This window comes from Aedes albopictus, chromosome 3, assembly GCF_035046485.1.
Source record: "Aedes albopictus strain Foshan chromosome 3, AalbF5, whole genome shotgun sequence".
In the NCBI taxonomy this organism is placed as follows: domain Eukaryota; kingdom Metazoa; phylum Arthropoda; class Insecta; order Diptera; family Culicidae; genus Aedes; species Aedes albopictus.
Genome location: NC_085138.1, coordinates 305,289,148 through 305,305,506, shown reverse-complemented (window position 1 = coordinate 305,305,506; position 16,359 = coordinate 305,289,148). Strand labels below are relative to the sequence as shown.

The 16,359-nt window shown below is 41.8% G+C and overlaps 2 protein-coding genes across 11 annotated transcripts in view; one reads left to right on the top strand and one right to left on the bottom strand.

Annotated features, from left to right (window-relative positions):
* The first annotated feature begins 1,195 nt into the window (after positions 1-1,195).
* The window catches only part of LOC115257693 (SHC-transforming protein 4-like), a 40,980-nt gene continuing 25,816 nt past the window's right edge, over positions 1,196-16,359 (top strand). For 4 of the 10 annotated variants that reach the window (XM_029857230.2, XM_029857234.2, XM_029857233.2 and 1 more), the window contains exon 1: positions 1,196-1,514. The gene's annotated coding sequence lies outside the window, so the exon portion shown is untranslated. The other 6 variants (XM_029857236.2, XM_062842363.1, XM_062842360.1 and 3 more) reach the window with 5 other exon arrangements.
* Positions 9,727-15,676, bottom strand: LOC134290796 (uncharacterized). The gene is made up of 3 exons (XM_062857997.1): positions 10,812-15,676; positions 10,549-10,724; positions 9,727-10,502 (listed from the first exon to the last, which is right to left on the bottom strand). The coding sequence occupies exons 1-3, from the start codon at positions 15,674-15,676 to the stop codon at positions 9,727-9,729; spliced, it is 5,817 nt and encodes a 1,938-aa protein (XP_062713981.1).

The window sequence follows — 16,359 nt, the reverse complement described above, 5'->3', positions numbered from 1 at the left end:
AAGTCTTTATTTTATTTACAATGCAAAAACGTGACACTTTATTCACAGACAAACAGACGTAACTCTTAAAGGAAATTCATCAAAAACTTTTGCCCGGTGTCATTTTCATGAGCACACTGCCACCTGTTGGTAGAACCGCGCGCGAACCTGTCGGCCATGATGGATTTCGATTTGACGTTTTGCTGACACGCACACTACTACACAAATTGCCTGTAATTTTCGTTTGCATCATTCAGCAACGTGTACACTGACAAACGTCAAAGCGATCGAACACTAGCGCAACTGGTGCAACAATCGCGCAAATCAAATGAAATTTGAATTGATCGTTAAATGCATGTGCCAAGCCGTTTTGAAAAGTGTTACGTCTGTTTGTCTGTGCTTTATTTCTAAAAATTTGCTTTCAAAGCATTCCATAAAATTCAATTGAGCTGGCCACCATGAACGCCGTGAACCACGCGCTGAATGTTGGTGAATTGCTATCTCTTCCTCACTGATGGAATGGTCTTCGCTCAATCTGCTGACTCTTTTACCACAGACAAACAGACGTATCACTTGGAACAAATTGCGATTAAAATCATCGTCTCGAAAACATAATCGCCCAATGCTAACCAGGCTGTGTTACGCAAAACACTCAGTAGATGGCAGTAGTGAGCAAACGTCAAACAGGAGCAAAAACGATGCGAGCGCCGTTCCCGAGCGATTTGCGAACTACAAAGTATTTGAACTAACCGTTAAAAAGGGTAACGATGAGAAGTGAGTAGAGTGAGACGTCTGTTTGTCTGTGCTTTTACCCTGCTGGAATGATCGAATAAAACAACTCAAGGGGAAAGTTTGACGGACTTGGATGATCTTGATGGTTTGGTCAAACTGGATGATAGCGGTGGTTGGATCAATCTTTCGGAGGGGAAATTATTGAAGATATAAACACCAACCTCAATCTCGCTTTTGCAGGTTGGTCAGTATTTATATCAAGATTCAACATTATCATCCATCTTCTTCGCAATAAAAATGCAAGCAATACAATCATTTTTTTAATAAATAAATGATAATCATTGCTGACCCACTGCATTCAAAACATGCTTTGTCCATAAAATCCATAAAATCAACCATCAGAGAGATGTGTCATCGAATGAACTGTCAGTGTTCTCCCATAAAAACACATCGCTCTCACTTACACCAACATCGCATTGATTCAAATGCATCCATCAGCAGCGCAGAACAAACGCTGAAAGCAGAGCGAAGAAAAGTTTCTTTCAAAAAGTTTGTTTTCGACATTCCTCCGCACCACACAGGAAGAAGCTCCTGCCTGATGGTTCGTCGGAATTCGCCGCGAGTGCGTGCAAAAAGTTGATCCTCCAGTCCGTCGTCGCGCGTGTGTTAAGTGTGACAAATCTAATCGTGCGATTTGTGTAACTCGGTTTGAAATCCCATCAGGGAACATCTTCCGGTCTTTCTGCTCTGTAGAAGGTGCAAAAACATCCGACCGAATCGGTGTCGCCTTGTATTAGTCGTAGGTTGGTGTGAGAAATTTGGCTTGTGGTGCTGTTGTGCAAGGAACTGCCAGCGGAACGACGAAGGCGACGGCGACGACAGTGAAAAACGCATTCAAAAGGGGCAGAGCCTTTTGAAATTGAGATTTTTTCTTCCCGAGCTACTTCTATTCTACATCTACTGCCTGCCATTTGTTGGCGTATCTCTCTTTCTGCCCCTTCGTTTGTGTCGCTGTCGGTCGTCGTCTTATTAACAAACACTACACTATACTGCATAGGCGAAAGTTCAAGCAACTAAAAACGTCGTCACACCTAGATTCTCTTTGATGCACTTTTTTCACGTTTTGTGTCTTTTCGGTGTGAAATTTTGGGAAAATTTTCAGTAGAACGGAATTTGTAGCTGACGATGAAGAGTCCTGAATAGGATGAAAGTGGTTCCAATTTCGGACGAGAGAAAGATATATGAAGTTATGTGCCCCGAATATGACAGTGATAACAAATGCATAAAAAGTCTAGGATCGAGCAAAAAGTTGGAATACGCGAGTTTCATGAGCATATAATAATCATTTCCAGTTCTGCCAAACCCAGGATAACAAAGATTCTAAAGTCATTACTGTGAAAATCTTGTATAGGATTAAACAAACCAACAGAGATTCTCTGCTGATAAAGGTATACGGTAGCGACAATTGATTAGGTACAGAAGGGCGTGTGGTTTCTGTTTACGTGATAACCATTTTTCCGGAAACACCCTACCAGGATATACAACACAGTTCTTCCATATAATATTAAAGATGCGGTACAGTTGGCATTAAAGTTTAATTCTCACACTGTTAGAAAGTTCGACGACATTAAATACCAGAGATAGAGTGTTTAATGAACTATGAAAATGAAATCCTTGAGTTTTCGTCGTTCATGGTATTAAACAGTACCTAAAGATTCGTGCAAAAATGATAAGTTCATGGGAAAAAATCTGGATAATCTCAAAACCTTCCTTGTTCAAATTGAGATGGAAACTATGCTGCATGAAATCGCATAATTGTCTCATATGGAGTGGAAATCCAGCAAAGATGGGACTGATATGAGGAAGGCAGCATGAGAATCAGAAAAAAAGTGATGAATTTTCAACCTTAGCCCTAAATTTAACTAAAAATGCTAAAATTCTTTTAAAATAATTCCAGAAAAATAGTTTTTTATAAGCATAGCACAACATGAACACTTGCGAAAATCGTGGATGGAACTCATTTTTTATGGTGAATTTCAATGAGCAATATCTGACAGCGATTTCCAGAAATTAAACTGGGTGGTGATAGTAATCACATTTACCGTTTTAGATGGTTTTTTTTTCTATCTGTATTAACGAGATTTTTAGCCCTTGGCTAGTTCATCTCGGGACCCACGCTTTACTTCCCTTCCGAAGGAAGAACTCACATTTTGTGAGTTTGTCGGGAGTGGGATTCGATCCCAGGTCCTCGGCGTGATAGTCAAGTGTTCTAACCATGACACCAGGTCCGCTCCACATTTTTAGATGGTGATTTTGAAAAGAAGGTTTTGCTTTGGTTAGTGGTCGACTAACCACGATGGATGACAAGTCTGGATGGACTTGCAAAGAAAAAAATGTACTGCATAATATTTTCATTTTATATTTATTGTAATTTTAATATTGCACTTACACCAATTTGCCTCCGGACAAATTTCCTCCATGGGTAACCGTCATACGTGGTCATTCTTTTTGTTACATTAAAAAAAATATGAAAACATTTTTTAAATTACAAATATGTACGTACACTACAACCTCGTTTTACGTCCATCGTTGGCTGAGCAACAAAAAATTCTACCGTACAAACAATGAATACACTAAACATTTTTGTGTTTTTTATGTAAACATCTATTGATTAAAAAGATGTTCCAAAAAGTATAAGTGTTTAGTTTGCTTCTTGATTTGGCGGTGAAAATTTTTGTAGCTGTCAATTAAGGACGTGAAAAAGGACTAGTTGTATCTCAATTTTGAATTTTTGGTCACTTATACCCCTCTAGCCCCTCGCATACGAGAAATAATAATATAGCCTTTCCCGAGTAACAATTTTGATTTTATCGAAGTTTTTTAGCGATTCAAAAACTCTAAACATAAAACCATTGATGCCGACTTTGAAGTCATCTCGAGTTCTAATATGCCTCCATAAGCTCACGTTCTGACTAGTTGGCCCAGTTTTATTACGATCTACAGGACTTTCGTATGCAAACCGGCTGAGGATTTCGGGTTGTATCATAGTTTTATCGTATCCCCGATACAACCTTCTAAATATAACCATCTTCTGACTTGTCAAACATTTGTTTTGTTTATTTCTCACTAATGTTGGATCTTCAGAATAAATTATGCTTGGTTTTTATATACAGCCATCAATTGGAAAGATGTCGATCTGAAATTCAGATTTGTTTTCCTATTTAATACGTGTTAGGAGACATGCCACGGGATATTTTGTGGTGAATGTGACTGTGATAATGACAAAAAATAAGTGCGCCACACAAACTGTGCATTAATTGAAAGTTAAATGCATTTAATTTACTCGATGGAATTGGGTGCTTAACCTTCTTCGTGCATTAGCTTGCGCGCACCTCGCTGATCTAGTGCACGTTTAAGGGTCATAATGACCCTAATGCACGAAGAGGGTTAAAAGGTTTTTTCAACATAGCGGTGTTTCAAAGACATTATGTAATTTTTTTGAAAATAAGCATGACGGAAACGTGTTGAATCGTTAAGTTTGATCTCAAGCTGTACGTAAAATCATAATATTTAGTAATGATTTTTCTGTATTTACATAAATTATCCCGGCTAGGCGACATATTTTTCTGATAAAACTCTGTGTTCCTGATGATTCCTCCAATATGACTAACCCTCTTGAGGTTGTCATATCAGAGCTCATGACAGAACTAGCGGTTTTATCACAGCATTTTTTGGTCTATGTTACGGCCACGAAATCTTTTGTTGGTTTTATGCATTGCCTCACAGTTTTGTGTATTTGTTTACAAAAAATCTCTCCGACAACAACCGCAAATGAAAGTTTTATTGAAATGGTATATAATAAGTGATAAAACCAATCCATGACTACTTGCTAGTCTTTAACTGAAGATGTTTATAGCAAAAGTTATATGATAGTTTTATGGAATGCCAAAGGTGCAAAGTAAAAAACTAGCACATAAAACTAATATAGAACAACTAGCTTTTTCACATGCTCGTATAAAACCAGGATAAAACATGAATAAACCTTCAAGGCTTGCTGATTGTTACTTGAGTTTGGAGGCGGAGCGCAAAAATGGCAATTTTCCATACAAATGGCTCAATTTTGGCTCTTCAGAACATTTTCATTTCCCAAACATTGTTGTTCCTCATTTGGAAGAACTACTCTTTAAATCGGAAATTAAAAATTACGTAAAAAACGTAAACAAAATTCCTGGATGAAATCCTGGAGGAACGCCTGAAGGAATTCCTGGACGTTTTCCTTTGGGAATTCCTGGAGGAATCTTTGGAGGAATTCTTGCAACAATTAGTATGTATATGAAATGCTGGGGGAATCTCCAGATGAACCCTGGGATAAATTTCTGAAAATATCCCCTGAGAAATTCCTGGAGGAATTTCTAGAGAAAGTTCTGGAGGAATTCCTGGAGAAATCCTCGAAGGAATTATTATTATTATCTTTATTTACGAGATTTTCAGCCCTGGGCTGGTTCATCTCGGCCTCGAAGGAATTTCTGAAGGAATCCCTGGGGCAATCCTTGGAGAAATTCGTGGAGAAATTTCTGGAAAAATCCCTGAAGAAGTTTCTGGAGCAGTTTTTATCGGAGTTCCTAGAAGAATCCCTGCAGCAATTCCTGGAGGAAAATATGGAAGAATTCTTGGAGGAATTCCTGAAAGAGTTCTAGAAGGTATTCCTACAGTAAATCCTGGAAGAATTTCTGAAAGAATGCCTGAAGGATTGCCAGGCTAAATGTCTGGATGAATTGCTGACATATATTATGACGTAATTCCTTGATTATTTCCTGGTGAAATTCCTGGAGGAATCCCTAAAGAAATTACTGTAGGAATTCCTCGAAGAGATCCTTGAGAAATTCCTGGATGAAATCCTGGAGGAATGCCTGCAGGACTTCTGAAGGAATTCCAATTAGAATTCTTGAAGCAATCTCAGTAGAAACTCTTGGAAGAATTTGGAGGAATTTCTAGAGGAGTCCCTGAACAATTCCTGAATCTGGTGGACTTCCTGGAGGAATCGCTGAAAAAATCCTGGAGAAATCTCTGCAAGAATCCAAGGAGGAATCCCTGTAAGAATGCCTGGAAAGCCTCCTGAAAGCATACCTAGTAGAATTACTGTTGGAATTCTTGGAGGATTCTCTGAAGCAATTGCTGGAAATTTTTTTGGAGGTATTCCTGTAGGAATCTCTGAAAAGAAAATCCTTGGAGTAATCCCTTGAAAATTTCCTGGATGAATTTCTGTAGGAACTCCTGGTCTAATTCATGGAAGAATCCTGGAAGCAATTACTGGAGTCATCTCTGGAGGAATGCATGGAGGAAGTCCTGTAGGAATGCATGGAAACCATGGAGCATTTTTTGGAGGAATCTCTGAAAAAAATCTTGTAGAAATTCTAAAAGGGATCCATGGAGAATATCTTAGAGAAATGCTTGTAGGAACTCCTGAAAGAATCTCCACACGAACTCTTGGAGAAATCATTTGAGGAATTTCTGGCGGAAATTGTGGAGGAACCTCTAGATGAATTCCTGGAGGTATTTTCAGAGAAATTCCAGTAGGAATTCCCAGAGAAAATCCTGGAAAAAATCCTAGAGGAGTTCATGAAGAATTTCTTGGATGCATCTAGTGAGGAATACCAGGGATAATTCCTGAAGAAATCGTAGATGGAGTTTTTGTAGAAAGTGTGGAGGAATCCTTAGAAGAGTTCTTGAAGAAACTCCAAAAGGAATGCCGAAGGCAATTTCAAATGAAATTCCTAAGGGAGTCCCTAAGCAATTCCATAAGAAAGTGCTGATTATTTCCTGGAAGATCTACTTTAATAATACAAGAAGGAATTCCTGAAGGAATCCTAAGAAGAGTTCCCGGGAGAGTTTTTGGAGGAATTTTTAAAATAATTTGTTCCAGAAAGGATTCAGTAATAATTCCCGAGTTAAGCCCTGCAGAATTTCTTATATAATCGCAAGAGGATATCCTAGAGGAATGCATGTAGGGATTAACGGAGAAATCTCAGAAATACTCCTGGAGGAATTTCTGGAGGAATCTCTTGAGGCATTTCTGAAGGAATACCTGGATGAGTTTTAAGGGGAATCCTTGCAGAAATTCCCAGAGGAACGCCTGAAACAATTCCTGGCGAAAATGCAGGTGGAGTCCTCGGAATCCCGGAAGCGATTCCTAGAGGCATTCCTAAGGGAATCCCTAAACAGTCCCTGTAGAAAGTGCTGGATTAATTCCTGTATGAGTTCGCCAGAGAAAATTACAAGAGGAACTCCTGAAGGAATTTCAAAAAGTGTTCCTGGGGGAATCCTTGGAGAACCTTTTGAAGGAAAACCTGGAGGAATGTCTGAAAATATCCCATGAGGAATTTGTTACGAAATACTAGGAAAGCTTTCTTAACAAATTCCAGGAAGAATTTCTGTAGGAAAAAAAATTGGAAAAAATATGAAATATATGTCTGCAATATTTTTTTGACGTATTATTGTTGGAACCTTCGCATGGACTCCCAAAAGAATGTTTTGTGAAATGTTTTAAGGAACTCCTGGATTAATTGTTAGCTTATCTCTGGTAAAATTCTTGTATTCCTGCTGAATTATACCAGATAGAATTATTGGAGCAATCACAAGTGGAATTCTTGAAGGAATATATAGAGAAATCTCTGAAGGAACATTTACAGAAATATCTAAAAGAATTTCTGTTGACGGGAATCCCTTGAAAAATTCCTTGAGAAATTATCGAAAAAAGCACTGGAACAATCACTGAACGAATCTCTATATATAACCCAGGAGTAATTCCCGGAAGAATGTCTGGTGAAACCCATAGAGGAATTCTTGAAAAAACCTCTGCAGCAATCAATAATGGAAGCTATGGAAAAATTCCTGGAGAAATTCGTGGGTGCATCCTTACAGAAGTATCTGTGAAAAAAATCAGAAGCAATCGTGGAATGAATTCATGAAGCATTTCTTGGAACAAACCCAAAAACCATCACTGTTGGAACCCTGCAAGGTGCCCATTACCCATGGAAGAACTCACGAAGGAGAAACTCCTGGAGAAGTACTTTGTGGAATTTCTGAAAGAATCCCTGAGAAGTTCCTGAATAAATACCTAAAGGAATTTCTGAAGGTGCCCTTGAAAAAAAAAACCTAAAGAAATCTCAGGTATTTTGCTCTTAGCATGACATTTGTTTGAATTTAATTCTAATGAAAGTTCGTGTAGCAGCAGCACGTAACTGCACTATATAGCAGCCTATGGTTCTACAAAGTCGTACCGGAACCGGTTCCAGTATATCTGGAAAATTTGGCATGCTGTTTTTGTATTCCATGAATAAACATCACAAAATTTAGCCATTCAACCAAGCTTGATATTTGGTAAAATTCTACGATAAGATTAAAGTGGTTCTCTTGGAGAAATACTTGGCGAAATGTCCTGTGGTTCTCGAGTAAAAAATGTAATTGTGGATAAAAACCCAAATTATTAGAATAGTTTATTTTTTTTGCGTTATTTTTTCTGGATTTCTTAGCTAAAGATAATCTTTGAGTTGGCTCAATTTAAAAAAATAATAATCTGGCGGCTAGCAGAGGGCCATTGTAGTTACAATACTTCGTGCCGATGCCAGTGTATCATTACTACAAGAAAAGACGCCAGGTTCATCCCAAGGTTCATCCGAAGTTGTAATATCCACACATCCGGGGAAGTGTGTACTGAATAAGCATTCCAGAAATTCCTCATCAGAGGAAGAGAAATCACCATTTAGTAAACGTAATTCGTTCACTCCGATTTTGCACTGTGTACACTGTGTAAATCGCATAATGCGAAACCACATAGGTGAAAATTCAAAATAATCTATGGCATCTTCATAATCCCTCCTTTATTCAGCCTCAAGTTTGAGACTACAGAACTGCAGCTGATTGTCTCGGAGAAACACAAGGTCCATTGCACCATTGCTCCGGTTTGCGCAGTATGGGCAAAGTACTGTAGAGGGCGCTCTGGTACTCCACAGGCTCCAATAGACCCCCCTAGCTATTCATTCCTAGGCACGGTAGCATATAGCCGCATCACACCATGAATTAGGGGTCACCTGTTAGTGGATTCTTACCACCGGAACAAGAGGTTCGTAGTGCTATTCTTAGCCAATCTAACTAACCGCTACCGACATTACACAGCTATCTAATCTGATCGGAAGAGAAGTTCATATTTATGAGGCGCTGTCCATAAACTACGTAGACTCATTCTTGGTCATCTCGAAACCCCTCTACCCCCCCCCCCCCCTCGTAAAACTTTGTCCATACAAAATTTGTATGGAGCGTAGTAGACTATGGCCAGAACCCCCTCCCCCCTCCGAGTCTACGTAATTTATGGACAGGCCCTGATCAACTTCATACGGGCCCGAAAAGTCGGCATTATTGCTTTACAATAGAAGCCGCCTGTTCGGATGGGTCACTGATTTTCGTAGCAGCTCTTTTGATGTTCAGCAGCTCGAAACTATAAATAATGTTTTATTTAACGATTAAACATAACCAAATATAAGTCACAAAACTTACATGAATAGTTTCCTTCAAGTGAACAAATTCTCCTCTTCTTTCTTCTGAACCTTGCCTCACTCTTAGCGAAATTTCCTTCCTTTCAGCATCAATGATGTATATGGTAAATTTTATATTTAGTAATTATTTTCTGATTACTTATTTCTACTTACTGACTGATCTAGTGGAATTTATTAGAAAACTGTAACTGTAAGTTCCCGGCAGCTAGCGGCGAAATAAAGATACTTCTAGAAATGAAATCAATTAATTTGCTTGTCTGTTAACGGCAATTCTTCACTTACGTCCAAATCACTCAACTAATAGAAGAAAAAGGAATATATTTAAAGGAATATCTAACAGGAATATCCGACGTTAACTAATTTATAATTTTACCACGTGATAATAGAAGATTATGCAATTCACTCTCGTTCTGATTAGATTTTGTTTTGGTTCTTTTTCTTCGTTGACGTATAATATTTAATCTTAAGGTTGCCCCAACTTAGCTTCGCTGCTGTGGTCGTGTGCAGTACCCGTGTTGCCAGTGGGCGGTGCCTCAACAGCCCCTCCCCGTGACTCTTGCGCAGATTCATTTGAGCCAGAGTTCACCGTCCGAATTTCTGGTACCGCTAGTTTTGCCACTGCACGACGATACAAACCTTTCTTCGTTCGAACTATAGCCTGTCGAACACGTCCATCAGCACTTCGAATTACCTCTTGTACAACTCCTCGTACCCAAAGTTTCCTGTTATCTTCGTCAGCTACAAACACAATGTCACCCTCTGTAATTGGCTCCGACTCTGCATGCCACTTCGAACGCTTATTTATCGACGGGAGGTACTCCTCCAGCCAACGCTTCCAGATCTTGTTAGATAACTGCTGAGATCGCTTGTAGCTGTCGCGTAGAGCTTCCGCATCTCCAGTCATCGATTCGAAGACATCACGGCCAGCTGATGGTAGGCCACGAATAAAATGATTTGGGGTTAGTGATTCAGCCTCTGCAGACTCTTGCGGTACGTACGTTAGAGGACGACTGTTAATCATATCTTCCACATCTGCCAAAGTCGTCAGTAGAACCTCGTCTGTTAACTTACGCCCGTCTTCAAACACTTTCATCGCCTCTTTTACTGAACGAACAAGCCTTTCCCAGGCTCCACCCATATGGGGTGCAGCGGGTGGATTGAAATTCCATTTTGTCCTGGCATCCGTGAAAATATCACTACAGTTTTCGCTGATGCTACCGATGACTTCTTTACTCGCCCCTACAAAGTTTGTTCCGTTATCGGAAAAAAAACTCAATTGGCATACCGCGCCGGCATGCAAAACGACGAATTGCCATCACACAGCTTTGTGAGGACAAACTGTGCGAAACCTCTAAGTGTATGGCTCTAGTAGTCAAGCAGGTGAACAATGATACCCAACGCTTCTCTGTATGGCGGCCGACTGTGACTATCAATGGACCAAAGTAGTCTACTCCGGTGAAGCTAAATGGACGCAAATTCGGGGTTAGACGTTGGATAGGGAGCGGTGCCATTCGTGGAACTTTTGGGCGACATTTATGTATTTTGCACCATATGCATTCCTGCATTACCTTCTTAAGTTGTGCTCTGATGTGCGAGATGTAGAACCTCTGCCTCAATTCATTCACCACTGTTTCACGATTTGCGTGACCGAACTTCTGATGATAGTACTCCAATAGCTTGATAGTAATGGGATGCTTCCTTGGTAGTACAATCGGAAATCGAACTTCGAAAGGGAGAAATTGGGCTTCCGCTGTCCTGCCTTCGTGGCGAAGTATACCAAACTCGTCAAGAACTAGTGACAGCTTATGAAGGTCACTGTCCTTTTCTGCCTTCGGTAAATTCTTTCCACTTCTGTTTTGTTGAAGAATCCGAATCTCGGCTGCAAACCGCTCACCTTGGGCCATCTTCCACAGGAACCGTTCGGCATCTTGGAACTCCTCTCTTCGCAATGCTTGTTTATTCGATGGGACCAAACGCCGAACTACGCTTCTCACTTTGTCTGTAGTTGGAAGGGCTTCAATCGGCCTCCCCTGTTGCCTTCTACGAAGATTTCTGATGAATCGATGAACGCATGCGACTGTCCTTACCAGAACATTCCATTTAGAGAATCTCATCACGTCCACAATCGGCTCCGCAAACTCCAGATCGTGAAACAAAAACGTAGTACAAAGCTCTTCACGAACATTTGGTGTTATCTCCGGCTGAGTTGGCCACGCCTCTTCCGGCAGATACAAAAATGATGGACCCTTATACCATCGACTGTCTGTCTCCAATTTCGGCCCGTTGCTCCACTTGGTTACTTCGTCCGCTACGTTGAGCCTGGTCGGTACCCAGCGCCAGTCAGAAGCCATCGTTCGATTCAAAATTTCACCTACTCGCAGTGCGGTGAAAATTCTATAACGCCACAAATCCGATCTAATCCAAGAATGAACCGTACGCGAGTCAGTCCACAAGTACACCCGTTGTATCTCCAAGTTGTGACTCTCCTTGATCGTGCTCACCATACGGGCGCCCAGCACAGCTGCCATCAATTCTAACCGCGGAATAGTGCACGGCTTTAATGGCGCCACTTTTGACTTCGCTTGCACTAATGAACATCTAGGAACTCCACCAGCCATAATACGAAAATACGCTACACAGCCGTAAGCGCACTCACTGGCATCAGTAAAGATGTGCAACTCCAGGGAATCTTTCTTGAGCAGGATGCCGTCCCCGAAATGGTAACGAGGAACTTTCACAGATTCTACAACTGACAGACGACTTATCCATAACGCCCATTTTCGCGCAGATTCATCATCTATTGTTTCGTCCCATTCACATCCTGTTCTCCACAAGCTTTGAATCAGGATTCTACCGTAGATCGTAAACGGTGCTAGAAGCCCTAGCGGATCAAACAGGCTCATAACGCAGCTCAAAACTATTCGTTTGGTAGGTCTTTTCCCTTCGAGTAAATAGGGTAGCAAATCGTCCCTTATTTTGGTGGAGAACTTGAACACGTCTTCAGCTGGACTCCAGATAATACCCAATACTCGTTCTGTATCCGTAGATTTGTCCCGATTGAAGTGTACCGCTTCGCTTCTCTCCGTTTCACCCAACTGTTGCAGGAACGCCTCGGAATTGGATACCCAGTTCCTTATTTCGAAGCCGGCCTGGGAGTGTATGAACCGGACTTCTCTAGCTCGCTGAACTGCTTCTTCGACGGTATGTGTGCTGTCAAAATAGTCGTCCACGTAGTGTTTCCTAACGACCGCCATGGACGCTTCTGGATACTTTGACTCCCACTGCTTGGCGTTACTATCTTTTACGTACATGGCTTGGCTAGGGGAACAGGTCGCGCCAAATATGGCACAATCCATTACATAGACCTGTCCAGAGAAAAGGAACCGTTGAGCTTGTCTGTCTTCTGGCCGAATCCTCACTTGGTGAAACATCTCCCTGATGTCGCCACCAAACCATATACGATGTTCCCGAAATTGACAGATCACTGATGGCAACGACGTGAGGAAATCCGGTCCTTTTAGTAGTTGCGAATTGAGTGAAACACCTTGCACAGCAGCCGCAGCATCCCACACTAAACGCACCTTACCCGGTTTCTTCGGATTTAGCACGACACTCAGTGGCAAATACCACACCTTCCTGGGATCGACGCTGGTCAACTCGTTTTCTGTTGCTTTGTGACAGTAGCCTTTGTGCTGGTACTCCACGATCTGGGTCTGAACGTTCTTTTCAAGCTCTGGATCCTTTTGCAGTCTTCTCTCTAAGCACTTCATTCGCCGATGCGCCATCGAGTAGCTATCTGGAAACTGTGGATCATCTTCTTTCCACAGCAGTCCCGTTTGGAATCGATCACCTATCTTCTCAGTTGTGCTTTCCATGATATGCCGGGCTCGTAGATCCTCGTTTGACTCCGGCAGCACATCCACTGAAATACCAGCATCTTCTAAAGCGTAATGGGACCGTAACAAATCGTGTAGCTCTTGGTTGGTTACGCCGTCGCACGAATGATATCCAACATAGGGCGATGTCACTTCATCGGGAATTTGCGAACCATAGACCGTCCATCCAAGCTTTGACCTCACGGCGATTGGCTCTCCTGGTTTACCGACTCGTGACTCCAGTGGAGCGAACAGATGGAGATGCTTTAGTCCAATTAGAATTTTTGGCGGCTCCTTGTCGTAGTCTACCACTGGTAGATTTTGAAGATGTCGGTACTGGTTTGCCATTTCAGCATACCGCAATGCTTGTTCTGGAAGCTTGAGGGATTGCACTGTATGTACATTTCGGATCAAGTACTTCTCGTTCGATCCTCGTGCGGACAGCGTCAATTGGAGCTGCTGTGACTCTCTTTCAAGTCTTGTCATGCCAGCCGTCCAGGTTACCCGAAGTGGTAAAGTTTGGCCCTTTATTTTAAGCCGGTTTGTCAGAGAACTTTCTATCAGTGTGTAGGACGAGCCTTCGTCCAAAAATGCCAGCGTGTTGATTGCATGGTAACCGTTGTAGATAGTTACTGCCACCATTCGAAATATTATCGGTTGACACAGGCCGACCTGCATGTGGGTGTTACAGTCGGAACGAAGCATTGATCGTGGTTGGTGCAGAAGAGTGTTGTGTCGTTGCCCGCAATTGTCTACCTTGCACACTATATTAAGCTTGCATTTTGCCTTACCGTGATCGTTCAGGCATATCTGGCAAAGCTCCCATTTTTCAACGGCTTTCATCCGGTCGGCTGGTTCCAACTTTCGAAATTCTGAACAATTCCGAACTCGGTGGTCAGTTCTATCGCACATCGGACACGGAGTTCTGCTCCCTTGGTGTGTTTCTGCAGGCTTCTTACCACTACCTACATTAACCGTGGCACCATGCGTATGAACAAATCCCTCATGCCCTTCTTTGTTAGCTTTCCCTTTCCTGCTTGGGCGGTTGTCGTGCGGCGCCCGAGGCAGAAGCGTTAAATCGTTGTACAACGTTGCTTCACTGGCATCTCTCACTATTTCTGATAAGAAATCAGATAAAGTGCGTAATGTTACACCAACTACTTGTCTTTTGTAGCGTACCCATTCCATTTTGGTACCAGCCGGCAGTTTTTCCACCAACTCTTGGATCAGCATCGGATTCACCAAATGGTCTCTCATATTCGTCGCCTCTAAGTGGTCGACTAACTGCTGCACAATCATACCGAAATTGATGAATGTATTCAAACGGTCTGCTTTAGGCGATTCCGCTTTACGAACCTTGGAGAGCAGCATATTGAGCAGCTGTTCTGGACGGCCGTATAACATTTGCAGCGAGTTGATAATCTGGGGCACTGCATTGGGCAACAGTAGTCGACTCCGAACGGCCTCCAATGCTTGTCCTTTTAGACATTCTTGTAAACGAGCTAAATTTTCTACGTTGGAAAATCCACAGGCCTCGTTTGCCGTCTGGTAACTCGACATAAACATTGGCCAATCTTCTGGACGACCTGTGAATACAGGCAGCTTCTTAGCGAGAAACTGTCTAGCTGAAAGTTGTGCACTTGTGGGCCTCGCTGCTTGTAGAACCGGAGCAGCATCAGGAACGCTTTGTTCCTCATCTGACGAAATGTCTGCTTCTGGGTTGATTTCGGGTGCCGGTCTCTGTTCCGTCCGTGGTAGTATTGCCGGAATTTCCTCGGATCTCTTCGGTGTAGAGTGTTTGCTGTACGCACCGCGGTAGTCTCTTGGCCGAACTGACGATTCTGTCTGAACTACCGTGGCCACATTCTCCGCCGAACTCTTTCCCGAGCTTTGTGGTGCGCAAATTGCCTTCATTTGCAATGAGTTTCCTGTCTGCCGTTGCCGCAACTGATCCAAATTACCTTGCAGTTCATCTCGCATCGCTTGTTGTTTCTTGCGGAATGCATCCTCTTCTGCTATCGCTTTCTGTAACTGCTCCTTCTCGAATTCCAGCTCGATTTGCCTTTTTTCGCGTTCCATTTTCTGCCTCTGCTCGGCTAGCTCGCGCTGTACCTCAAGTCTCCGCCGATGTACTTTTTTCTCCAACTCAAATCTACGCATTTGTTCGTTCCGCATTTCTTCTATTCGTTCTAGTTCCCGCTCTAAATCTTCAACAGCAGACACTTCCGCGCCCGGATCTTCCAACGCCGTTGACTTTTCAGCGGGCACTGTGTCTGGTTTCAAAACCCCTTTCTGTTGAATCGCTGGTTCTACCTTGTCACCGCCTTCCGCTGCAGCCATAGGTTTCTCTTTACAGGTGATACAAACCCATGAAATATCCTTTACGTCAGCGGAAACTCCAACACACTTGAAGTGAAACCACTGGGAACAGTTGTCACATCCCACCATACCGACGTCATCATGATCAGGACCGTTGCAGATGGCACAGCTACAGTCCGTTATCTCGGTACTATTGAGGTTAGGTCCTTGGATATTCATTTTCGAGAATGTTCGGATGGGTCACTGATTTTCGTAGCAGCTCTTTTGATGTTCAGCAGCTCGAAACTATAAATAATGTTTTATTTAACGATTAAACATAACCAAATATAAGTCACAAAACTTACATGAATAGTTTCCTTCAAGTGAACAAATTCTCCTCTTCTTTCTTCTGAACCTTGCCTCACTCTTAGCGAAATTTCCTTCCTTTCAGCATCAATGATGTATATGGTTTTTTTTTTTTTTTTTTTTGTATTTATGTGTATTTTAACTTAAGCTAATTCTACACTAATATATATGGTAAATTTTATATTTAGTAATTATTTTCTGATTACTTATTTCTACTTACTGACTGATCTAGTGGAATTTATTAGAAAACTGTAACTGTAAGTTCCCGGCAGCTAGCGGCGAAATAAAGATACTTCTAGAAATGAAATCAATTAATTTGCTTGTCTGTTAACGGCAATTCTTCACTTACGTCCAAATCACTCAACTAATAGAAGAAAAAGGAATATATTTAAAGGAATATCTAACAGGAATATCCGACGTTAACTAATTTATAATTTTACCACGTGATAATAGAAGATTATGCAATTCACTCTCGTTCTGATTAGATTTTGTTTTGGTTCTTTTTCTTCGTTGACGTATAATATTTAATCTTAAGGTTGCCCCAACTTAGCTTCGCT